This window comes from Labrus mixtus, chromosome 5, assembly GCF_963584025.1.
Source record: "Labrus mixtus chromosome 5, fLabMix1.1, whole genome shotgun sequence".
Classification (NCBI taxonomy): domain Eukaryota; kingdom Metazoa; phylum Chordata; class Actinopteri; order Labriformes; family Labridae; genus Labrus; species Labrus mixtus.
This window is the reverse complement of record NC_083616.1, coordinates 9828355-9855274: the sequence shown is the minus strand read 5'-3', so window position 1 is coordinate 9855274 and position 26920 is coordinate 9828355. Positions and strand designations below refer to the sequence as shown.

The following is a 26920-nucleotide window of genomic DNA, read 5'->3' as shown; positions in this document are numbered from 1 at the left end:
CTATCAGATACAGCAAGAAGTCTCGCTACATCTACCTACAGTAGCCATGAAGCTCAGTGTTACTCTATGGAGCAATCCTTAATTTTCGCACTAAAGCAAAGGGTTATGGCAGCAACTAATGATTATTTTACTTGGTCATCTGAGTGTTTTTTTTTCTTTTTTTCCAATCAATCAATAATTTATGCAGTGTATTAAAATGTAGTGAAAAAACACCATGGAAAACCTCCCACAGCACAAGGTAACATCTTCAAATAGTGTATGTCCTTTGAAGAGTCCAAAACTCAATATATCTTATTAATTATGAATGAAAAGCGATACTTCCTCACATTCAAGAAGCTAATCCCAACCACTTCTTGCTTTAAATATGAAAAAAAGTGATAATCAAATATCAGAACAGTTTAAAATTCACTTTCTTTTCATTGACTAATTGGTTAGCAGCTCTAATCAAAATACATGAGTTTTAACTGTTAATCTGTCACACACATTTTCTGCCACATATCCGTTTCCAGGTCTCGTTAATCAAATAATTCAGGAAGGTATTGCTGCCATATTCTGCTTGGAAGTGCTGAAAATAGGATTAAGTGACGAGGTATTCTCAGCAAGATTGTCTTAACAAGTTCTCCAACATACTTTTGCAGTTTGAAACAGGTATAACTTAGCACCATATATGAATTAAAAAGTCTTAAAAAGTCTTGCCGTAACCTTGGTGACCCCTGCAGAAACCCTGTTAAAAAGGTATAACTAAAGGATTGATTATTGTCTCAGTTGTAGTAAGTCTGATCACTTCAGGCTGGATCAAGGATGAACGCTTAATGTAAGATAGTTATTTCTTATTGGCTCAGGCTGTCACACCATATTGAGCCACTAAAACTGTTAGGACGCAGACCTCTTATGCAGGCTGCTGTGCAAATGCATTTCAACCTTGTGTGTTTAACGTCTCTTTATCAGGTTTGTCTAAAGCGCTTCAACCAGCCACAGTGTTCTGTTTTGATTCATAGCTGCAGCTTGATGTCAACCACGTCGGCTTGTTCTCTGTCAAGACCGACCGTATCAGCCGCTCCCTGACTTTATAATGTGGAAAACATGCGCCATCCGGTCAGCCTCTTAATGTGTCCAGTAAAGTATCCCCCTCCTTCCTTCTCCAGGCCAACGCTGCCATTTGTTCTCCTGATAAAACTGTCATCGCTGAGGCTGATATCTGACCTCTACACTGACTGCTAGCATAAATTAGCCTTGTCCTAATATTGCAATTTCTTCCGCTTTCACTCAGAATCAAGGTTTTTGACATTTCTCTTAGAATAATGGGCTACTGTATACACAGACACTTTTTAAATCAAACTGTACACCGATAAAAATGTCATCGCAAAGTGTCTTTTGTTTTTCTTCATTGCGTATCATGGTTGGCTTTTCCACATGAACACGAGAAGCCTAGAGAGTCATCAGTGTCAGGATTGACGTGCATATCGATCAATTTTGAATTCTACCTGTGACTCTCTGCAGGAGTATTGTATCAGCTTTCATTGCTCGCTGGTTAACCAAGACTTCCCGCCACACACGACTCCTGAGGAAAAAAAAGAAAAAATGACACTGTGACTGTCAGTGTGTCGCCTGACAGATCTCCCATCTGAAGCGCCGCAGAACAATCACAGCCAAGCTCGATCTTCCTCATTACTTTGTTGTGTTCAGAAAAAGTTGCCAAAAGTAGCAGAGATCAAGCAACGACGATGCCGTGCGCTGCCAGGAATGATCGAGTGATCAGCCGAGATCTGATGGGCTCCGACTGCTCGGTGATTTTCCCTCCATATTCACAGAGAGAGAGAGAGAGAGAGAGAGAGATCCTCCTTTTCAATACCTGACACGGAGCTTAAAGGAGGATAATGATGGGTGAGAAAGCAGCTCCCACAAAGCAGCACTGTTGGCACACAGAGGAAGGTGTGGAGATGTTGTCATGGGGAAGGCTGGATGTGTGTCAAAACAAGAGCTTCCAGCGCTCTGTATCGCGGCTCCGGGCTCTTCAGCAATATTACTCCCATCCTCATCTTTACCTCTCCGCTGACTACTGCGTGTCTGTGTCCCCACTGCCTCCCACTTCCTCTTCTCCATCCTTTTTTCCTAAACATAGACAACTCTTTTTCTTATTCCAACATAAAGAACACAACAGGAAAAAGTCGGCTGAGTTCACGTTGTCAATAAATCCTCGCTGTGGTTTGCTTCTCCGCTTTAATACAATTTTAACTTCCCACATTTCCTGGGAACACAAGACTCTTGATCTGCGTCGTAATTGCGTAAATCTTCCAGGCCGTGTTCCCAGTTTTACCGTAATTTGATGAGGAACTACACTATAATTGAATATTCAAATTAGGAATATGTGTCAATATGGCTCTCCTTGCCTGAAATGAGGATTAATTGTTGTCAAAACTCTTGTGGCCAACGTAATACGAGCCCCGAAACACTGGCGTTGATTAGCAAATGCACTTGCCATGTTTTTGTTTTAAGAATTAGTTGTCTAATTGATTTGCCATATGTTACCCTCTCCAATGCACCTAAAATTGTATTTAGAAATCACCAATTTGGATTGAGACAGTTTGTGTTTCAAACAGATGGGGGGAAAGCAGCCCCGGAGTCTGCCTGTAGAAAAACATTTCATGAGCACATTTTCCCTTTAAAGCTCCGAGTATCACTTCAGGTTTTACACATAAATAGAGGACGTATTCTTTCTTTGTTTCCTTCGAAGTCCTCATTTTAAAAACACAAACACAGACGCCCCCTCACATTATCGGTCCCTGGGATGTCTTTGTGCTTTTGAAAGATGTGTACCTTTCTTCCTCGGCAGTGGAATCAACCTTTTGAAAGGTAGAAGAAGTCTGCGTTGAATATGGCAATCGTTCCCACAAGATTGATGCCAACCTTTTAAAAATTCACCATTGGCCTGGATTTAACATGGCCAAATGCTGATGTAAATGAGGAGGGGAAAAGTCGACCCTTTCATTGCAAATAAATCTGAGTTGCAGGCTTCAGCTCATAAATACCACGGCCTGTCAGAAGTCTTGTTTTATTGCTTGTGATAGAAATTATTGCATTTATTTATCTCATGAGAAGAGATAAGGCTTTGAACGCTACAACTCATGCACAGCAGCAGACCTGGAATATGCAGATCTTAAATTTGAGGAATTTTGATTTAACCCTCCTTCACACAAGTAAAGAATTATTACATTATCCATAAACAGGAACAAACAGAACATGATGCACAAAACACACACTTCATTATTTGCAACTTCACACCTGCTCTCAGAATCTGTCTGTTCTTTATTCTCATAGTCCGCCTCCTTCTTTGTTTTAACAGCAAACTTTACCGCTCGCTCGTCCTCCAATCAAAGCATCCCCCCTTTTTTTTTAATGATGTCGCCATCTTCTTTGCATTATCATTATAAGATCATTTGTTTTAAAATGCCAAACCCCGAGCTCATTTTACCTTCAGAGCATGTCATGTTATGCAGCTCTCCAGAAGCCGTGCATCCCCCCCCCCCCCCCCCCCTGCTTGCTGTGGATTTATCGATCCGTAGGGGTGAGTCACAGGGTGTGATTCATGATAGCTTGATTGATGAGGATTTCAATCTTATATGGTTTGTTAACTTCAACTGCCCACAAAGTGCATTCTGTGCTGTTTTCTGTAATACAAGGCCATGAAACGAAGGAGGGGGGGAGGGGGGGAGAAAACAGACTTCCCTTGAATAATGGAATCTCTCAGTTCCTCCAGAATTAACAAGATCCTGCTCCGAACCTCCCGTTAAAGGTCTGTTTGAGCCCCTGGGCAGCCGAGGCGCGGTTTAACTTTTTACCATATTTCTCTTTTGTTACATTCGTCCTAATATTTCACTTCTCTGTTTTGCCTTCAGACACACAGAAGAAGTCTCTTTGAGTGGCGAGGGAGTTTCCCTGCTTCTATGATAAATAAATGGTCTCGCTTTGTATTTTTAGTTCGAGCGATTCGTCTGGAGAAAAAAAGTTGTCCATGTCAAACAAGAAGTAAATGGTTTTAAAATGTCTTATTAATATGAAACAGCATTAATCAACTGTTACTTCTCTCTACTAACAGGAGGACAACGAGCAGGCCGGACTATGAGCACCAGAGCAGTGGGACCTACACCCTGACAGGTAAATGTTATCCAAAAAGTCTTTTAAAGGTGAATGGGTTAGTATGTTAACCCTTTAAACCCCGCCTCAGGAAGTAGAGTCCTCTGGAGTCCTCCAGTGCATACATTGATATTAAAGCTTTTTGTGATGTAATACGCTCTATCCTAGAATCTCTACAACCCGGGCTAAAAGCCCATGTCAGTAAACAAACCATAATGATTAAAAAAAAAAAAAAAAAAAACATTAAGACTGAGATTTTTCAATTCAACCGTATTTGACTTTATAAACTTTTTATACATTTTTACATGTAAACAAAATATTTCCTTCACCTCCAGAGAGTATTAGATCTCTGTACATGTTTTTTTACGAGCTGTCTGCAAAGTCATTTTGATAGTTTCACGTGGAATACAAACACAGTTCATGTATTGTTTTTTTTGCTCATTGTGATGTAATTTTCATACATACTAAAATCTTTCCAACCTACTCTATGAGTTATGAAAGTTTTATAAGTAATGTTCTAACGATTACCGTTTTCATTTGAGATGATTTTTGTGCTGATTGTTGTAATGGACAATATGTACTTCAACATAATGCTGTAACAACAGTTATATAATGGGATGAAGTAAAAGGCATGCTTTGCTTTTAGCTGCTATAGTTTGTATTTTAGGCTGATTTAAACAGGATGATAAATAATATTGTTTTTAAAGGGTTAAACAGAAGAGCTCTGACTTTTAACTAACTTGCTGGAAGACAAACACTGTTTTTCAGAGGAAAAGATACGTACTTGTTCTTGTGCTTTCTATGTACACTGAATGCTTTGCTTCGCCTCCGTCTGTACATAAAGGCAGCTCCTGTGGTACTTGATCTACAAACGCTCTCCGTCTAGATCCCCTCACTGATGCATACTGTACAGAGCTTTGCTTATCAGAGCGAGCGTGACTTCCCAGAGGAGCGCCGCATTACACTCAAGAGAACATTTAACAGCTGTCAAAGATGATCCATCACATGCCATACTTACATATGTACCGAGCATGCACTGGACGAATTCCCCTCTCTTTGTCAGGGAGAAACTCTACTAATAGCACAATGCTCCGAGACTAAAACAGAAGAAAGGCTAATTCTTTAGGAAGCAGAGCTTAGCTGTGACAGCCTCAGAGACATGGAGTCAGAGCTGTGCCTGAGACGCTCGAGTCTTAAAGAGAGTCTGATCCACACGAGGTGAAGGAGGGAGGCAGGTTTTTATCCAGCTGGAGAGAGACACCATGTGGTGAGGATTCCTCCTGCTGCTGAGCTCAGGCACACCCAGGCTATGGCCACGTTAAACCAGCCTGTGTTTTTAATACACAACGCCGAGGTGCATATTTAAAGAATGCAACTGTTAAGTACAGAGCTTTTTCTTTTCCTCTTTATTTTTTTTAAATCCTAAGATAAAAACCAACAGCTTGAAAAATAAAATAAAAACATAGGTTTAATGCTTTTTCCTCACCCTGCTTTAACTGACAGAATAATTATTCCTTCACTAATTGCCCCAAAAAAATGATTAATACATCATTGTGTTGGTGTGACAGTCATATTATAAGTTAGTCAAGACAACTGTGCAGAGTGTGGCCCTGAAGGAGCCGACATTAACACACAGCTGAGTGCTTTGTGGCACTGGGTGTGCATTTCCTCCGCTGGGACGGTGTTTGAGTGACAGTGAAGAACATGAACATACTGTACAGGACGCTGCCAGCAGTCATCATTTATCTGCAGAAAACTGTCCTTTACAGACACACACACACTCACTTCCTCTCCCATTTACCTTCATGTGTCCCTTCATGAGGTTTTAAAGAAAAAGGTAGATAATGGAGTTAGTTGTTGGCTTTCTTTCTTGAGATAGTGTGTGCTCGTCAGCCTTACAGCACCACGCTGTGCATGTGAGAGAACACAACTTCCCTTCATTAACAATGTGATAGCCTGCAGACCAAGTGTGAGGTCGTAGCCGACAGCCTATTTGTGTTAATTGTTAGCGGTGGTAGCTCTGGTGCGTGTGTGTGTGTGTGCGTGGGTGGCTGCGTGCGCCCACTTGTGTGTGTGTGTGTGTGTGTGTGTGTGTGTGTGTGTGTGTGGGCTGACAGCTGGCCAGGTTCGAGTTGGTCTAAAACCATGTGCGCTCTGTCAGGGTTGTACAGGCGCCTTCTTTAGGATTGATGAATTGCCTGCTTTCTTGATTAAACCCTCCGTCACTTCCCAACAAAACAAAAACCCCAACACACACACACACACACACACACACACACACACACACACACACACACACACACACACACACACACACACACACACACACAGACAAAAAAGGAAGCGGGCGAGTTGAGGGGAGGAGAGGTAACATGTCTGGGAAATCTGTCATCTGCAGTCACATCATGTACACATGTGATGTGCAGGCGCTTTGACATTTATTACCAGAATATTAAAAACTAATCCACATTTATTTTGCAGCCCTCCTTCACTTGACAGTTCAAGCTCACTGGAAAAGTTATCAAGTTTTCATCGCAGCTCCAAACCTTTTTTTGCTTTTCTTCCACACGTTGCTTTGATTCACGGCAAGCCCATTCACCAATTAGGTCTGTTATTCAGACATTGACAGGAAAGCAGGATATTTCTAAAGGTAATTACACTAGCATTCATGAAATGTGTCGAAAAAGCATATGTTTGATAAAAATAAATGCAAAAGTCTGGGGGGGAAAAAAAGGCTCTAAAAACACATGTGACGTCCAGTCTGTTAGCATGCAGTCTCCCTGCATTTCCCACAGAACAACATATAGTATTCAGCAGAAATCCACCTGATAAAAAGGTAAACGTAATAAAAAGTAATACATTTACATATCTATGGCATTAATCAAAAATAAATCCTGACATTGGCCCTGATCTAACGTAATATGGAGAGCAATTATTTCCCTATCCATTAGAGGAACTTCAATTAACAGCCGCGAGACAGTTCATCCTTCAGAGGAGGAGGGGGAAAAATAGGAGGCTCAAAATTAACTTGGGTTTGCAAAATATCTTGGCAGGATGACAGTGATTTTTGATTTTCAGGAAACAATATTGGAATTCTTATTAAACTATGTGCATCTGCTTTTAATTTGCTGCAAATAATTGGAAAATGCAATGGAGCTTTCCAATTAAAGCTCCACTTTATGCTGTTTAATAATACCCTCATAATATTAGAGCTTATGAAATGACAGGTGAGTTGGTGTATGAATAAAACATAAAGCCCCGTAATAAGAGACAGGAAAAAAAGAGGAGACAGTTGTTGGGGGGCTTTTAAATGCTCGACATAATTTGCATATATTAATCTCCTCTTTTCAGCCTTATCAAGTATTCCACTGTATTTGAAGTTAAAATAGTCGTGACAGGCAGGGGTACGCTTCGTTTTTCCAAGGATTTATTACTTGTATAATTCTGGATCTTTAATAAGCCAATATGACTGATCCTCTGAGTTCTGTGGAATTTGGTTAATTGTTCCAGATGGTGCGCGCTGATTATGCAAAATTACTTTCTTTCTCCTCTTTTTCCCCCAACTACACCATTTCTTGATTGACTAACATGGAGAAAAAAGATTATTTTTGGCGGCGCACTTTCATTAAGAGGGTTCTCATCAGGTTTCAAACAAAAGTTCCATCTTATCTCCCTGTGTAGTTCTGGGCGAGGCTGTGCGGAGGGAGGAGATCAGCGCGCTCTTATCTCAAAACCTGATGGATCTCAACCGCTTCTGCACCGCCGGGGTTATATTTTAGAATAACACAATTCTTTAGGCTGAGGGATTAAAAAACACGACCTCTCGATTGCCACAAAAAAAAGTTATTATTAGTGCACGCTGTTCTCTTCTTTCTCTTTTCTCCCCTCTTTCCCTCGCAGAGATTGATGAAATTACTAAGCAGTAGGGTTGGTCCTCCATTGCAGCTCGTTCTCCATCCACAACTCACTAACATTCTGTTTTGCATCAGCTAAACTGAGCTGAATGAATCATTTATGGAAGTGTTATGGGGGAGTATGGGGCAGATTTACTGCCGAGCTTTTACTTTAGATGGAATGGGATTTCTATGAGGCCGATCTTGATGTCTGAAGTAATGCCAAAGCTTACATCAAGACATGAAAGGAACGCTCTTAAAACCCACGTTTTGCTTCTTAATTCCCCTGGTCAGCAAAAGGCGAACGGAGAGGGAGAGGGGGGCTCAGTAAGAGAATAGTATTTACATCTAATGTATTCTCTCTCTCTCTCTTTCTGTCTGTCTCTATGTCTCTCGCTCTCTCTGTCACACACACACACACACACACACACACACACACACACACACACACACACATACACACACACACACACACACACACACACACACACACACACACACACACACACACACACACACACATACACACACACACACACACACACACACTCACACACACACACACTCAAGAAACCTTCAAGCTGTTTATTGCAACTAATGATACAAAGGTCGGTTTAATTTCTTCAATTTAATGGCGGCCATATGACACAGTGTTTAAATTGTCCTTAATATATATGTAAGTTTAAGCTGCTAATGCATTTTAAAATGCATTTGTTTTAAAGTGCATAACTTAATTGAAACAAAAGCCAAAAATGACAACCACACGCTTTAAACATAAAAATGTGCCATAAAGACCAAAAAGAGAAAGAGAGAGAGAGCTGCTGTACGAGATGTACTGACATGAAATGAAGTCAGAAAAAGTTTAAAAAGTCCAGGTTATTCTCTATACTGTTACATTCAATGAATTAGCTAAATTAACTTGCTTAGAATATTGTTCTTATCCCAAGACAAGCTTTGTTTTGGTCATTCTTTTAATGGAATCAGTTACACCTGACAAACAGAACTAAAAAAGACAAATGGTTTTTTGTGACTTTTTGTTGTTTTGGAAAACAAAACATTTTAAAAAAGTATCTTTTTGCCACCAACTTTGTATTTATTTTTGACCAGGGTTGCAGGTGTAAATCATCTTGTAGTTTTAATCAGTAACATTAAAAAATAAAGACATAAACCTGCAGATTTACACTTAAACCCCTAACCCTCCGCTTCCCCAAGAGTGTTTATCTGAAAAGTACAATATCAGAAAGATATTTACAGGAGAAGAAATACTTAGGTTAGTAAATTTGCGGTTCAATAGAAAAAGTGTCAAGTGGTTTCTGTCGAAGGAAGTCAAATCTTTAATCTTTAAGGGAATCATTAGCAAAACATTTGGAACACTGTTGTCGACAGCCAACCCCAGTATCAAAATCAGGTTTGTATTCAGTATAAAGACAGTAAATCTCCTCTGTCAAAAAAATACTACGAACACCCTTTAGATAAAATCCAGTTCACATTTATCCCACAGACACTTCAAAATTCCATTTAACTGTCTTGGTTATTTTCAAAACATGATCGATCCTGTAACGGTGCCGTTAGGTATTTGAGGATCAATCCTGAATGAATCGTAATGGAATTTTCGACTGGCGCCCGTAGGCCCTCGGGCATTTTTGGACCTTTATTACAGTCAAATAAGAGACTTTAAATGGCTTTGCATTTGCAGGCCAGACTGGACTCTGGAGTCTCATCCCTCATTGCTTTCTATCCATCCCTGAGATAGAGGCAGTGCTCCATTAGTTTCAGTGTCCAGACGTGGACAGCCTCAATGGATGGGCCTGTCACTGCTCCCTCATTTGCCCCGTGTACAGCAGGGTTTGTTATCACACATCTAATTAGAACTTGATAAAAAATATTTCACAAAAAATCCAGTCATTAAATATAGTTTAAGGAGATTTATGGTGGAATATGCCTTAAAGATCTTTTAATGGCTCTGCTGACTTGTTAAGTTTGTAATTAATGATCTTCTAATACATACTGTGGTGTGATTTAGAAAGCACAATGAGATTCTGGGAATGAAGTCGTTTTGGAAAAGGGCATCTGGGGCTCCCAGAAGCTATATTAAATAGTTCTGCTCAGACTGGTTTGCTTAGAGCCATGAAGTGTGCTGTGAAAAAGTTCAAACACATCAGCGTCTTAACGCAGATGAGGCATTTTTTAAAGTTAGGGTGCAAGAAATAGCACATGATAATTGTACAGCTGCTCTGTCATTTTATAATAGTCAATTAGTGTGTACGGAGAAGTCTTGAGCTCCTCTTTAGCTGTGAATTTTTTAAGTGCATAGTAGAAGAGTTTTAGTAAAGTATTGTTAAAAATATTTTCAATGTCCACTAATCCACAAACAGTACAACTAATGATCAAATGCATATATATCAAACTGTAAATGCATTATACTAATAACAGTGGCTTGTTCCATCAGGAGAGTAATGGCGTCCTTATTAGCATAATTAATGACAAATGGCAGCGCTGCATTGGTGGATTGGTTCTAGGGGATGATAAATTGGTGGATGCCCAGGTTAGTGGCTGCCAAGGAGGCCTCTTTGGCTGTCATCCCTCCTGCTTCCACTCTGGCACAGTTCATTACTCACTGTGTGAGATGCCACTTTACATTGCCTGGTACTGTGAGCATGGAGAACTTAATAACGCCACCCAAAACCACACAGGGCCTGCTGCTTTACCCGCAGTCCAGAGGGCAAGCAGCTCAGCGAGGGCGAGGGCTTTTAGGGGAGCAGGGCGACCCTGGAATCGTCTCCTACAGCTGCAGCGATCAAAACAGATCTCTCATCAGTCTCTACTTTAGGGGAGCCGGGGCCATACGACCGGGTCTCCAGTGCTGGTGAGTGTTTCTTGTTAGGATTTCTGGGGCTCACCACATCCCTCGCATCATTACGGGTTAGTTTGCCCACAGAACCGCTAATTAAGAGGGGATTTGTGTAATTGTGCCTTCTGCTGTGTCCCATCCGGCACATGCAATTTACTGTCAGCCCTCTGCCAGCTCTTACACTTGTCCAGAGAGGCGTACCCCATTTATACACACATTCTGCTGCACACTTACCAGCAGCCACAGCTGGGGATCAATGCCAGTGCCATGGCAATGTCTTAAAAGACTCTGTGCTGCTGATTAAAGTCTGATTGTCCATTTAATTTCATGAGAGCGCTCAATAGCGAGCAGGCAAATGAGGCTTTCCCGATAATTCTCCAGCACTGCTTTAGGAAACGGTTGGGAAAGGTTTAGTAATTGCACAAAAATCACAACATTTTGCTACCTATATCAAAGAGCTCCTACTTACTGAGTGTGCATAACATTTACAGTATTGCTGTTCTGGTTGAAGTTATCACATATGTAGACATTTCGTCAGAGCAGTTGCTGTTATTCAGCGGTGTTTGTGGCCAACTCACTGTAGGTGTTTCTGGCTCTGCCCACTTTCTGGAAGACTGATGGACCAGCGCCCGACTGGGGCTGCCTCCTGGCTCCCGACCCACACCAGATTTCAAGGAGTGCTTGTCACAGATGGAAAAGTAAGTGGGTCATTCTACATAAGATTGCTGCTGTGCACTCCTCTGGTAACAAACAAAAGGCAATTTTATTATTTTTTGTTCATGAACCAATCTCTGTTTGTATATTTTTTTTAGTTTTTACCTTTGGATAGTGATTTTTTTAATTTGACATTTTTATACAAACATAAACTCTTCAGTCTGAAATGAATGAAATCTTTAAAGGATGCAGATTTAAGCAAGGTTTGAGTGGCCATTTAATACAATTAAAAAATCATTTTGAAATCAGAGAAAAAACACCTTTGAAGCCAAAATATTATTTATTTTTCAAAAATATGCATCAAAGTGAACAAGCTGCAAGCTTATGTAAAATAATTCAGCTTCTTTCCAGTCCCTTAGAGCTTCTCTTCTGTTTTCCCTCTACAGTTTCTATCCATAAACCATCTCCAATAAGTGTGTGTTTGAGTGTCGAGCAGCCCCGGACTAGTATGTAGCCATCAGCACATTTATTCACTGGATGTATCGCATACTTCTCTAACCTTCAAGAAACATTTAAATTTGTTTACTTTTTGAACATTCGGATGAGATGAAATTAATATTTTAGTATAAACTAACTGGCTGCAGTGGGAGGGTTGCAACACGATGTCTGCACGCACTCCACAGAGACTGTGGAAACGAGCTGCACGCAGAGCGCAGAAACAGATAAAAATAGATGATCAGAAACACTCAACATCATTTTGGTGCGTCATCTATTAAAGAATCAATGCTATGTGCTTTTATGGAATGTTAATTGACTCTCCAGTAAACATTTAAATAATTCAAAAGTTACACTTCCACTTTTGCAAGCCAGATTTTGAATGTGTTGAAAAGTTTTTTCCTTTTTTTTTTGTTTCACTCGTCTGTCTAGAGGGCTTGAAAAAGCGGGAAAAGATAAAAGAAAAAGAATGGGTTTCATAGAGCCATAGTCATTAAAAGAATCTGAAAATAGCAACTCGCTATCATCTGTTCTCATAGCACGGGTCAGGAGCTCTGACACCTCCAAAATTCCTCCTGTCAGGGTAGGGGGCCATTTGTATTCTCTCTCATTAGGCAATTTGACTAATGACCTGCCGCGGCTGCAGAGCTACTGAGGGACCCAGAGCCTCGCGCCCTCTCTCTAGCAGCCGCCTGAACACACACACCCTCTATTGGAATGGCACAGATGGCATGCCCGGGCGACAAAATAAACTACAATATGTCTCCGAGATGCTGTCAGGCCTGGGCACTATTCCTCATGTCAGAGTGGGGCTAAGGGCTGAGTGGGCATAGGGGGTCCTCCTCCAGCTCTCTGTTCATCTACTCACCATTATCTGCAGAGGTGACAGAGAGCGGGGTCTGCAACTAGAATAGCATCTCCATGGTCTGCATAAAGAATCCGTCTCAAATTGAGAGTCACACCGACAGGAAAAGGGATTGCACTGTCTAGCCTGGCTACACAAAGAGGAAAATGCAACATCCAATTGTTTGGAATATAGCATACAGCAGGATCCAGATAGAGCGCCAAGCTGCTTTTCAGCTGCTTTGTGAATAAATTATTATATATTTTTTGGGTTCTTATGACGTAAATATTTGCAATAGATTCTTGTTTGCACTTGTAGATCATTGCCCTGGCTGTGACTTTCTCACTTAAATCAGGTGCAAGACAGAATCGCCCATGTAATCATGCCCGACAGAGATCAATGCGATTCTGCCGAATTAGTGAAGTGTAAAATAAAAGTTCATCAACATTCCTAAAGTGTTACTCTTGAGTTGTGGTTCAGGTAATACGTGGTACGCTCGATCACCCACGCATATTTTTCCATCAGTCAGTGTCGAAGCACAACTCGGTGTGGTTTATGTGTATGCGTGTGTGCATGCCTGAGTGCATGGCCGTGTCTGTTAGCACCCTGGAAAATGCAATGTATGGCGTCTGCGAAGTCCTGGGTGACAGTGCATCCAACAATGGAAGAGTGAGGGATTAGTGCTCAGCCCAGCGTACGAGAGAGCCCTTCCCGCCCTGAAACAGCCATTCATCTGTGCCCAGGGGCTGCAGATGACAATGCAGCCATTGCTCATCGCACCTGACGGAGCCATTAATAAGGCAATGATCCACACGGGCCCTGTGCTGACTCCGTTCTTTACACTACAATCACTCAAGCCACGGGGTCCTCCTTACTTAATGCCACCTCTGCGTTCACCGCCATCATCATCATCATCATGGGCATCATAGTCGCTGTACCAAAATTCCAGCCAGGTGTTTTCATATTGACTGCACTCACCGGCTCCAAAGCCAAATAAGAACCCAATTCCCTGCCCTGCAATACAGTCAGGAGTTAATGGACTGTAGCCTGGCCATTTGAGCGGCCAGAACATGCTTCATAGTGGGATTCCTGGTCAGCAGATTGGATTTACATTATTTCTGCCCTTTACACCTTTTGTATTTCTCCATGGTATCCATTTCTTACCAACAAGTCATCTCCGGCGCTTCTCCATTTGTCTGGGCGGGAGATAGCCGCTCCAGTATAGATGGTGGAGGAATACAAAGTGAGATCTGGTTTTAAATGTAATCCTTGAGCAATAAAGAAACTCTGTGGCCTTCAGCGCTGTGAATTCATCTGTCCGTGCCACGCAGATCCATCAGCAGCTACAATCTCAGCTTTCAGTAGCCAGCTCTTGGTTCTAATGTATTCTCTCTGCCTATCTGCCCAGGCTTTGGTGCTCCCAGTGACACAGGACTGCATGTTTATTCACTGTTTTTAGGAGCTTAAACAAGTCACTGTACCCACCTAATCACCTTGGTTTGCTTGCTGCACCTGGAGCAAGTCATCTCTTAGGTGATTGGAAAGGGAGCTGGGGTTAAGCATCCCTCTCTTGGATCATTTTAAGCCATGCTTGCAGCAGTGCTTTCAGGATTGCTGGGGTCAGTTTTCTTTTTTTTAATCCAGTGATTGGTTCACCACATTGACACAAACTGATATCTCAACAGCTTTTTGATGAAATTTGAGACCTTCATGATTCTTAGAGGATGGATCATGCTTAAGTTGGTTGCCCCATGCCTTTTTTATTGTGCTGCAATGAGGACAACACACGAGGTATTGTTATATCTCAACAACTATTTGATAGAGTAGGTCGACTCTCAACTGGAAGGTTGGGGGTTCGACCCCCAGCTCCTGCAGCCATATTTCGATGTGTCCTTGGGCAAGACACTTAACCCAAAGTTGTTCTGTCCAACTAGGTTATTGATATGGCTTCGGTTGTGTGCAGGAACACAGTGTGTGTGCAAAAGGATGGAAGGCATTGGCAGTGAAGAGGCTACAATCAAATTCACTCCAGGACAGAACTCCAATAACTTACATTTTTGATGCACAGATGTTTTTGGCAAAGCCAGACATCAAGTGACACTTGTTAGTAATCAGTAGTCAGGCTGCATCTATACATTCACAAACATTTTATTTGTTGTGTATTACCAACATCACTCCAAATGTATAAAAAGAAACAAATAATGATAAAAGAATACTACTCCATTAAGTACATGAGTGTGTTTTAGTCAAGAGGTACAAGAGGCTACAGTCCTCGTCACACTGGTGGTAGGATCGAGTCCCACAACCGTTCATGTCATCCCTGCTCTGTCTCCCTGTATTTCCTGTCTCTCTCAAGCTGTCCTATCAAAATAAAATCCCCCAAAAATATCTGAAAAAAACAAAGATTTAAATTGTGCAGCCTGAGCCTCCTATCGTTATTATCATGAGCATGTTAGTATGCTGACCTTAGTATTGAGGTCACAATGCAGCCCCAGAGAGCTGCTTGCGTGGCTGAAGACTCATGTAATGTCAACATGTCTGCTGTGGGAGATGAATTGAAGCCAAGAAACCAACTTTACTTTCCTGTGGTTATGAGGGCGATGGTCACACTTGGATGAAAAAGATTGCATTGTGCTTTACTTGTGTGTGGAAAGTACCAAACCATGGATCTGTGTTATAACTGAGGGAGGAAAGCAGGTCACAGAAGTATCAAAGTGTGGGATATTCTTTGATTTTTTTTTCACTTCTAAAGATTTCTGAGTACAGTTAAGACCAAAGAGGATGTCTGCTCTGAAATGATGACTCATGAAAAGCTCTGGCTTACATTTATGAGTCCCTTGTCCTGTGCCAGCTGCCTGCAGGACTGTGGGTAAAAGAACACCAGTTGGAAGCTTGGCCTCTCGATATTTGGGTCTCCCGTTGAAGCCAACGGCAGCAAGTTTTGTGCCTCTAGATTTGGGAGTTTTTTAATGAAGCCGAGCAGCTGCAGTTTTGCCTTCAGTCAGGAAACGAGAGGCTTTGTGTCCCTTGTCACCCTGTGTTAATTTGGGCCCTAATGTATTTTATAAACAAAGGGCTGCTCTCTAGCCTGACAGTCGTGACACCTTGATTCCAGTGCAGGATGCATGCAGTACGGGGTTACACCATTAATAATCAACTGGCAGCCATCACACCATTTTAACCACGATCATTATGATAAAGGGCATACACTTAATTACAGGCCTGCTTAATTATAGCTCTGTTGAAGCTCGTTTGTTTGGTCAAATGCTAATTGTACCACCACGCTCTTGGCAAGTCCTCATTTCAATCCACTTTTTGCCCGCTGAACAGTGTGGCTTATTTTAATGCAAATTTGATATCTGGTGAATGTTTTGTCTCTCTTCTTTCCGCTTTTCTCTGCCTAGTGTGAGTGTGTCTTTGTTTCAGAGGTGAACATCTCTCAGACAAGACAGAATCGGGAATAATCAAGAGTAATTAAACTGGAGGAGGGGTTGGGAAAGGGCTGAGCTGGAGGAGAGAGCGGAGATGCTCAAATACAGCGGAGAATAAAAAAGCCTTTCATCTTCCCTCCATAGACGGAAGGAGGGGAGGTGTCAGGGAGGCTGGGGAGGTTGATAGCTTTGCTGTATTATAAACCCACGTTTATTCTTGTGGATATACTAAGGATCAAGAATAGGGAGTAATATTTCTTTTGTTGTTGATGTTGTTGTTGTTGAGTGGAATAAACCTTAAACTGTTTTTTTTTACTCTTTTGCAGCTCTGGATGATGTACCCTTTGTGATCTCTGAGAAGTTTAGTGGAAGAAAACCCAAAGAGGTAATCATTCTTTAAGAAGTATTGAAAAGATTCTAAGTTATTGCTTTATTATAAATATTAAGAGCTGGATTACGATAGCTGCTGATGATGACAGTTGACTGTACAATGACCACATGATGGTCATCATATTTGTTCCTTTTTCAGAGTGTATTGCCTTTAGTTTCTTCTTCCACTTCTTGGCTTTTCTTTTATGTCCTCTTGTTTCCTTCTGTCCTTTCCTTTCTCTCCTTTCCTCGTGACTGAGTGATGAATGCGTGCAGTCAGGCAGAGCTGGCTCAATGCAGTCCATTTGGCTGGCTGGCGGTGGTTGTCACTATAGCCCCGTTTGTATTGACACCAAGAGGGAGAGGATTAAAGATTTTAAGCATGCTTACTTAGCCATGAGCCTAACCGCCATGTTTCTTGTGTGTATTTTTTTTTTTCCTTCCTCCATCCTCCCCCCAACCCCTCCTCTCCCTGCTTTTGATTTCAGATGCAGCAAGTCAATTTAATGGGCATTACGATCAAATCCCTGGCAGAGATCGAGGAGGAAGTGAGTAGAGGCTGCAACGCTCGGCTGCCGCTGACGCCGCTGGCCCAGAATGCAAAGCAAACGGTCTTGGGGTTGTAATTAAGTGTCTGAGACAGCGAGGCCCTGTTGGCTCCACTAAGCCCCAATTGAATAAAAGCATGGCCAGGCGAGGCAGCCATTCTCTCTTAAAAGCTTCGTCTCCGGTTCCAAAACACTTGACTTTTATTCCCCAATACTTCTCTCAAACAGCTCAATCTAGCATCTACAAGGCAGTGCTGGAGATCTGGAGAGGGCTTTCCTGGTCACATTCTGCATGTTTAACTTTTCAAGCAGCTTCATCTTCAGTAGGGGAAAAAAAAAAAGTTAAGAGATCATAAAGAGCAAATAAAAGCACAACAAAGTCCTCCTCATTCCTGATGAAACACTGTAGCCTGCAGGCATTCGCGGGAAGAAAACCATGCGTGTAGCTCTGTCTTTAGAGCCCATGTGTTTGAGAGGAGAAGAAAAAGTCTGCGCGTGTGTGTGTGTGTGTGTGTGTGTGTGTGTGTGTGTGTGTGTGTGTGTGTGTGTGTGTGTGTGTGTGTGTGTGTGTGTGTGTGTGTGTGTGTGTGTGTGTGTGTCTCTCTCTTCGTGTGTGTGCTTTAAAGAGAGTGACAACCCCCCTTCTCTCTCATTAGCACGGTATCGTGGTATCAGAACTGCCAGGAAGTGACAGACCACTGTAAAAGAACAGGTGCTGTTGGGTTTGAGATGTGTTACAGAGCAAACACTCCCTCATCAAACCGGGTGTCTGTTCTGCACTCTGCCTCTGTCTTCTGTCACATACTATCCAAATCACACCCAGTTGCCATCTTGTCATATGGTCATCTGAATGAAGCTCATTGTCAAGCGCAGGTATTAATGGCGTGTACGTGTATGTGTGTGTGTTTTGCCAGGAGTAAGAGACAGGCTGGCTGCTCATCCTATATGCTCCTGTCCTTTTTTTTTTTTTTTTTTTTTCTATCCTCCTTCCTCCCTCCCCTCGTCTCGTCTCCTCTCCTTCCTCCCTTTCTTCTCGGAGTGTGATTAGCAGCAGGACACATGGTGAGCTGAGCTGTGGAAGGGAAGGAGAGGGGGCATGAGAAATCATTAATTACAGCCGCGCATGGAGCTGATGAAGTAAATGTGAGATAGTGTAACACACAGGATTTAGTGAAGTGGACGACAGCACAAGATTAATGGTGGGGCCAGGCTGATGAGGATGAAGTCACAGCTTAGCTTGATAATTAGTTTCCAAGTGGAAACATCCCTCACCATTGTGTTATTTTTACTTCTCTGCTCTTATTATGAGACCACAATGATATCTGCGGAAACAAGAGGAGGAAACATTGTCAGAGATGTTCTCGCAAACACGTCGGACAGCAGAAGTCTTTCTTTTAGAAAGTGAGGCATATTTTCCCTCTCCTCTGTGTAGTTTTGATCATTTTTCTCAGAAGGAAAAATAACACTTCGAATGTGCCTTTTCCTTTAGTGAGGTTTCTGCTGAAGTGGCAGCTTGTTCTTGGTGTTATGAAACAAGAAAGAAACCGCATTTAAATTCATAAAAAGCAGTTTTTAAATGACGCTTTAAATGCAATGTCCTGTCTGCAGTCCAGGCTTCTTATGAAGATTCAGCTGCTTCTTGATGATTCCACACAAAAAGTAACTGAATGTCACTTAAAAAAGGAAGCTGTTCTTTTGAAAAGCAGCTGTAGCCCGGTTATTTCCCTCCTCCTTTTGTCCAGAAGAGGTCACTGTCTGTGCCTGACTGTTGGGCTTTTCTTCTCATCCTCAAAAACAGGCACCTTCTGCCTCAGAACCTAATTGCCTCCTTTCTAAAGCCATTCAAAATATGGACTCATGAAAGAGATGTGCTTTGTAGTATTATACATATGTACATGTAATTGAGGAAAACTGTTGTAATCACTGCCACAGTTGTAGATAAGACCATTTCCTAACAGGCATCACTTAAGCCGTGTCTCAGATGATGTTGGTTCCAGCAATTAGGCATTCTTTTCATTTCCCAAATGACTCACAAAACTTGCGGATATTATAATTGCTTTTAGCCACGCATATCTAATTTGTGTCTTTTTAAGTGTTAATTAGTAAGCGATTTAAAGTGACGTCTTTATGTAGTTTGCTCTGCTGAGAAATGTTGTTGGCGGCTGGCTAATGATTTTCAGGAGTGTGTGAGGGTGGAGTGTGTGTGCACACACATGACAAGATTTTCATTAGCACCTATGTATGATGGGCTTTCAGTGTTTGCAGGAAGTTATCTGTATGTATGTGTGTGTGTGTGTGTGTGTGTGTGTGTGTGTGTGTGTGTGTGTGTGTCTATCTGTTTCTGTGCCTGCTTATGTGAATGTATAGGGGGACAGTAGTGTATGTGTGAGAGGGAGAGCTCCAAATAGAGGTGGAATTAATGAAGACAACATGTCACATATTTTTGGCAGTGCAGCGGGGACAGGAAATGAAGCCGGGCTCGTCTAGGTGACTGCCGCCCATGTTCCAGTGTGTCACTGTCCTGTCAGCCTGTGTGTAAAACTGGCAGACATTGATACATGCTCTCCCTGATAACACCCCATTCCCCCATCCATCATCCACACACACACACTCGAGCATATGCACGTACACACAGGATTATTTATTTACTGTGCCAGATGTTGGCACTGGATTTTTGTGTGGTGGGGGGGCTGGATTTCTTCACAACTAACAGGCTTGTGATATGTGACAGGTTTTTGGGTAACTTGCAGTTCTTTCCTGCAGCAGATGAGAATCAGGGAAGGTGGTATTCTGATCGAGAGAAGCCGGTTGGAGTCATTGTTGCTCCTCAGCTTCTGTTGGAGATTTGGAAACTTGTTTCAGTGATCAAACAGCATCACCTAGTGACGCGCTGCAGTATTACAACTGTAACTTTGTGAAATGAGCCTCACTTTGTGACACACAGTTCACTGGACTTTACCCATGAAAAATCATTACTGTGTCATTAGTGAAAGCAGCTTGGCCATCAGCTGATCACTGTTGATACTGTTTGTTTGATCATTAGTTATCTTAGCCACTTTGTTTTATTTCAGGCTGCACCCTTAGAATTTAGATTTATTGAATAGTATTTGGAAATTGGATTAGATTAGGTCACAGCTCTGAGAACTTGCTGTTCAAAATATTTGTATTATCATAAGAATCAAAGAAAAATGAGTCAGTGTATTGGCTAATAAAATTACAACCCAATATGGCCGTTCTCTTTCTTCCAAGATTAAACAGTTTAACATTTTACAGCATAGAATTTAGGAATCATTTTTATGTCAACCTACTTTAGACCTGAGATTGCTTAGGACTAAACTAAATAAACTGATGGTGAGTTTAGCTGATCATGTGATCACTGAACTTTTCTTTTTCCATAAATGAAAAAAACTGCTAGTTTGGATCTGTCCCATCCTGGCCTCTAGGTCTGTATCTGTGCTAAAAGTAATGTGCTATCATTTTTGACCTTCTACTGTGTTTCATCTAATGTTTAGGATCGTCACAAAATAAGACTCAAGTGACCGCTAGCATTAACATTTCAGTTGTTTATAGCAGTGGATCTTTGCATTTAAAATATATATATATATATATATAATCGAAACAAAAAGCACATTTTCTTGCATTTGAAAAGTTACCTAAGGCAAGAACTGTTAAAGCCCCTTTGCTTAAAAAAAAGAAAAAGGTTATGTCCCTGACCTACCACAAGGGGGAGGTGTTTGTTTGTATTTCCTGATCAACATTCTGTTCTACCATCTATTTTGTATTCTGTATGAGTCAACCGTAGGACTGAAGTTTTAAAATAGGACTATAACAATATTACATTTCTAATATTTATTTACTTATATATATATCTTAGAACAATTAGGAAAGTATTTAGATTATTGTGATGGCACTCAGTTTGGACAGTTTGTGTGACACTCCAGTTCATTTTATACATGTATATATTTGACTCTTTCTGTTGTTTGAAAGCGTTTGTTGTTGAAGGATAGTGATTATTTTGTTGTGTTTTGACTCTTAGTTTGCCTTTAACTGTGTTCTCTTTTTTTCCTCCTCTTGCAGTTTCAATACAACTTCACCACAGAGAGGAGCATTGCCATCTAACTCTCCACCCAAAGTTTACGAACAGAGACACACAGACACGAGGACTGAAGCTCAGCAGAAAGACTCCTGGATGTAAAATAATGGAAGGAAATATTTTGATTTTTATTTAAATTATTTTGGAGTATTTTCGATAATGTACAATTATGGGCATTAAATTCAAAAAGATGTTTTAATTTATTTTTTGAGAGTGACTTTTCTTGATTTTCCTTATCGTTCTTAGATGCTCACATGAGAAGTGCTGAAAAGAACGACATCATGCTTAGTATAGATTGAACTTGTGCTCATAACAGGGCTGTGCTGACAGTGAGCAGCGTTCATGGAGGACAAACAAGAACCAGCTCCTCTGATGTTTATTTTCCAGCAGAAGCATCTTTCCATCACAGAGTTCATCATGAGCAACGTGCAGCAACAACAAGCAGAGCAATGAGATGCAGGAGCCTTTTACCCCAGACGCCCGCCCACGTCAGGTCCTTAGAAACAGAACACAACATTAGATCTTAGTTTTTTAAATGTGCTTTTCCCATTTATAGCTGTATAGTTTGAAAAACTACTCTGCTTCCACTTTGCAGCCAGATTCAGCAGCAAGATTTACACTTCGATACCAAAACATCACAATCTTCTCACTCCTGCTCACGTGTCATTTGCAGCTAATTAAATTGTCAGAATCCATTTGCACATTTTTCCCGTTGTAATTAGTATTAGAAAGTAATTAATGGGGATTAATGTGCCTGTGGTTAATTAGACTCTTCTCCTGCTAAGTTTGTGAAGTTGTGGATTGTGCTAACAGTGCAGGTATTTATTTATTTTCCTGACCAAAGTTTCTTAATGGCTCCTGGTGTTCACAGGTGCTTAATGAAGCGAACAACAGATGACAACCCTCTGCGAGTTTTTTGTTTTTTTTGCGCTAACTCCTCTGTTCTGCTGCTGGAGTCAGAGCGACGGTCTGAAGCATCCTGTGCAGAGGGAGCAGCTTTCACGCTCCTTCATGAAGGTGACACTCGTGTCAGTGATGCCCTGGAGCACAGTGACAGGCTGCTGCGGCACTCCTCCCCGCTGTGCCCAAAGTGCACATGAACAGTATGACATACGTAAACAGATTCTCACACAAACAGTTAAAGAGGTGAAGATGTGATCACCTATCTCACTGGCATGTGTGAGAAAAAAACTTTGCAACTTATATCACTTTAATGCTGAACTTTTATCTAAATATCTAAACTTTATCTAAATGATCAAGATGTTTTCATATTAGCATCCATTGTAAAAATATGTGCAAAATGTGAAAAATATATAGCAGTAGGAGCGCTGGTAGCGTAGTGGTTAGTGCACGCACTCCACGTACTTCGGCTTCAGTCCTCCAAGCTAGCGGCCCAGGTTCAAATCCGACCTCCGGCTCCTTTCCTGTATGTCATTCCCATTCACTATCTCATCTCCTTGATTTCCTACCACTGTCCTGTCTCTACAATAAAAGCCCCCCAAAAAATATAGCAGTGCTATATGGAGTATGAAATGTAAACAAAACTTAGGAGAAATGTTGAACATCACATATCCAATGAAAAGAGTAAAATCACCAATATAGAACTCTTCTTCACAAGTGTGGTCTGTAGATTCAAATGAATTTAGTAAGAAACACAGGCACTGTAGTTTAATTTGAATTCACCCCACATTCTGAACTATTTAGCTTTAGCTGTTACTAGTTCCCAATAAATGCACATTTTAATCCGGTTGAGTTACTTTAGCTAAAAACTACATTTCCCAGCTGAATTATGCATTTCCTTTTAGATTAATGTGTCAGTCTGTTTTGAAATAATTGTGCCAAGAAGAGGAACAAACAGGCCTCAGGTGAATGCTACAGACAGGCTAAGCTACTATTGCATTACCACATTGTTGGTTTTTGCTCTTTTCATCAGAAGTGTCGACTTTTAAACTACAGTAAAACATCTCCAGCTTTACCAGTGTTAATGTGTACCTTTTATAAGCTTAATCTGTACTGTAACATCCCCCCCCCCCCCCCCCCCCCATCCCTTTAATGCCCAGTTTAAGCAGTACACAAGCTCTGGATGTTTTCAGAGACACGGCAGGTAGAGCAGTGTGACATCAGCTCTGCACATCAGAGACCAGAGTTTAGATGAAGATAATCAGCACTTTTGCATTCATGGTATCAGAAACTTTGCAGCCAAACTCTCCAGATGGGCAAAGAGCAATCAAGCCCTCAGAACCACAACTCCCTCATGAGCCCGGCCCAGCAGCACCCATCAAAAAGCTGCCTCACATGGTTTCACTTTTCCTTTCTCCCTGCTGTATGATATGGAAAATAATTATGATTTTCAGAGACCACACTTTCAATTAAAATGGAAACAGCTTCATTTGTCCTTAGCAGCTGTTTGAACAATAGTTACAGTGAAGGGCTGCTGAAATTCGCTTATCATTTCATATGTGGTAAATCTTTTTTAAGGCGTATTTTTACTTCCTTGTTATCTTTGACCTTCCGGACCCACTTCAGACTCATATGTCTACTTTTTTTTCCCTCTGTTGATGCTGAGCTGAACTGCAGAGCAGCACATCAAAGCCCCACCCTCTGTGAGTCGGCCAGATGTCCCATGGTCATTTTTAAACTCACACCCCGGCACATGACATGGAGCAGTGTGTAAGCATGTAGACAGAGGTGGATGGCCCGCTTGGAAATTGGAAAAGGAAGCCTGTATTTATGAGGTGGTTTGAGGTGCTGTGTTAAGACAGGCTTAGCCTGCCACTCTCCCCCTGACAGCCCTGTTTCCCCCTGAGCTAGGGTGACCAGAGACTCACAGAGGTGAAGTAGTGAAGGCAGGAAGCCTGTCAAAGCAGGACCAGACCAGACCTGGACCCAAACAGACTCACAGGCAGGTGATGCAGCAAATCTTACTGACAGAACATGTAATGTCACAAAAAAACAGTTCACTGGATTTTTATTTTTCTAAAAAGCAAACGGCAAACAGAAACTGTGCTTCCTAATGTTGTTCTTTCAGCCCGGTGCATGCTGGGAGAGGCTAAACCTTCTGTGACCTTAAAAAGGATGTACTTTGTAATGAAACTGATTTAAACTCAAGAACAAATATTTCAAGAAACACAAATGATTTATGCAGTAAAACTCATAGTCAACATTTAGTTACCTGCAGCATTCTTTTGCCTCTTCCTTCCACACTGACGTCATCAAATGTTTCGAGTGCCCCACTGAGATTTAAAGTCTGAGGTCGGACGTGTGGTCTTCTCCTTACAGCCACCTTAACAAGCCCCCAGGCTGCCCTCCGAGGGGAGCCGCACATCAAATCTGTCTCTGCGTACCTCAGCCTGAGGTAAGATGAGTGATCTCCCAGAGCAGGGATCCCCTCGCCTCCCCCACACAGCGGCTCTCCTCCCCTCTTCCTCTGACTCGGCGGCCGGCCCATGTGAGTCAAATTACTGTAATTGAGCAGGGATGGAGCTGGGTGTGAGGTGATCTCTCTCTTCATCCCCTCTCTCTCTCTCACTCTCTCTCTCTCTCTCCCTCTCCCTCTCGTTTTCTCTCTCAGATATTTCTGCACATGTTGGGAAATGACCAGCAAGCATCTCTTTTTTTTCTTTCTTTCTTTCTTCCCTCCAACACTGCCTGTAACACAGAGATCAATTAACTCCTTTCAAGTCAGATCAAAGGCCCAATACACCGTCCAGATCCGTCCACAACCTGTGGGACAATTAGCTCTCCCTTTGGACAGCGAGCAGGCCGGACAGATGAAGGGAGGCTGCTGCCACTGTTCACTTACGTGTGAAGCAGTCGTAAACAAACAGGGATTGATCTCCAGCATCTCCAGTAAATCACAAGTTAGTTAATCATTAAAACAATGTGAGAGCTTTCAATGACCTGCTAGAGGGAAATCATGATTAAATAAGAAATCATTGGATTTTTGGGAATACATTTCAGTGTATGTTCCTCCACCTACACTTATCTTACACTGGAGGACACAGAGATAGACAAAATGAAACTACACACAACATAGCTGCTTGGTGGTGGTTTGTTTGTAGATGCCTTGTTTGGTGTCATTTTGTGTTTTTCTGCAGTATTTCATTGCTTTGTGATTTTTTTTGTAAAGTCACGTTGTTGCTTCTCTTTGTGTTCATTTTGCATTTATTGAAAGTGTGTGCTGTTAGTCAGTTCCTTGTCTATGAGGTGGCTTTGTGTTTTCTTTATGGGTATCTTGTGTCTTTATGTAGTTGATTTTTTTTTTTTTTTTTTTTTTTTTTTTATGTCTTTGTAGTCCTTTGTGTCTCTGATATATTTGTGTCTATTTGCTTTGCTTCTCTTTGTTGGTACTTTAGAATTTCATTGAGCTTTATTTGTCTCTACATTGTGGTTTTGTGTCTTTTCGTTGTCACTAAGTTATTTTTGGGGCCTTTTTGTCGTTATTGGATGGGACAGCTGAAGAGAGACAGGAGAGAGTAGGGAATGACATGCAGCAGAGAGCTGTGGTCAGATTCAAACCCATGGCCGCCGCACATGGGACGTGCAACAAAACCAAAAACCCAATCCAGCACCCTGACTTTGCTATTTTTTCAAAGTTATTTTTACATTTCTTTAAAAATGTATTTTTGCCTTTTTTGTTTTTTGTTTGTGGCTCTGTTCTCATTTTGCATTCAGTTAGAACTAGTTTTCAGTGTCACGAAAGTTGTTTTAAATGTCCTTATTGTCTGTTTGTGTCTCTAAGTGCTCTATTTGTTCACAACTGTTTTCATTTTTCACTTACTGTAGTTGTTTTGAGTATCTTTTATAATCATTTAGAATGTCCTTTTGTCCTGATTTTCTTATGTTGTCATTTTGCAGCTGTAAATGTTGTTTGATCGTTGTTGTTTTTAATCGTCTTTATAGACATTTCATTGTCTTTGTAATCATTATTGAATCTGTGTTTGTGTTTGTTTAGCTGTTACTTGTAGTCCTTTTGCATTTATTTTCATAGGTTTGCTTCTGTTGTGGTTTCTAAGTGTGTCTCTGTGGTTGTTTTGTTTCTCTTTGTGGTCATTTTGTCGTTTGTTTCTGGTTCTTTGTTTGTCTTCGGAGTTGTTTTGCGTTGCCTTGTAATTCTTGTGAGTCTCCATGAGGTCATTCTAGCTCCAGCACCTTCTAACCCATTGTGTGTCTGCTTCTTCCTAAGTTACACCCCAACACTAATGCTTCCATGGGCATGGTGGTGGCACAACTTGGGAGTGTGTGACTGTAAACTAAGTGGACAGGGGCGAGGGAGTGCAGCTTTCGTCCACAGACAGGTGCACTGACCCTGTCCACCCCCGAAGGTGCCACTTGCATTTTATTGGACATTTAGGGCCGGCCAACATTTTTTAACAGCCACCTGGATGCAATAAAGGGCCGACTCCTGAGCTCTGGCTGCCCAGAGGATTTCCCAGCAGCCCCCGTGGGACCTCTAGCTAGTTAAGATGTTTATTAAGCTGAAAGTGGTCCAGTGGGAAAACACAGCACTTCTGAGAGATTCGGACCAGCAGTTTTCTTGTTAGTCGGAGCGCTCCCTGGAGGATTGGGTTTCTTTTTCTTTCAAACCTCGGAGGGAGGACAGGGTCAG

The 26920-nt window shown here is 41.6% G+C and overlaps 2 protein-coding genes across 5 annotated transcripts in view; both read left to right on the top strand.

Moving 5' to 3' along the window:
- Nucleotides 1–21515, top strand: part of LOC132973963 (multivesicular body subunit 12B-like) — a 37653-nt gene extending 16138 nt beyond the window's left edge. The window contains exons 7-10 of one of the 2 annotated variants that reach the window (XM_061037691.1): nt 4097–4155; nt 16629–16687; nt 17160–17219; nt 21297–21515. In XM_061037691.1, the coding sequence (XP_060893674.1) occupies nt 4097–4155; nt 16629–16687; nt 17160–17219; nt 21297–21338 (220 nt within the window). In that variant the 3' untranslated portion in view covers nt 21339–21515. The remainder of the gene's footprint in view (nt 1–4096; nt 4156–16628; nt 16688–17159; nt 17220–21296) is intronic. The other variant, XM_061037692.1, reaches the window with a different exon arrangement.
- A 1846-nt stretch (nt 21516–23361) lies between these two features.
- The window catches only part of lmx1bb (LIM homeobox transcription factor 1, beta b), a 58169-nt gene continuing 54610 nt past the window's right edge, over nt 23362–26920 (top strand). The window contains exons 1-3 of one of the 3 annotated variants that reach the window (XM_061037678.1): nt 23362–24218; nt 24592–24760; nt 26498–26636. The gene's annotated coding sequence lies outside the window, so the exon portion shown is untranslated. Of the gene's footprint in view, nt 24761–26497; nt 26637–26920 lie in introns of all 3 variants that reach the window. The other 2 variants (XM_061037677.1, XM_061037679.1) reach the window with 2 other exon arrangements.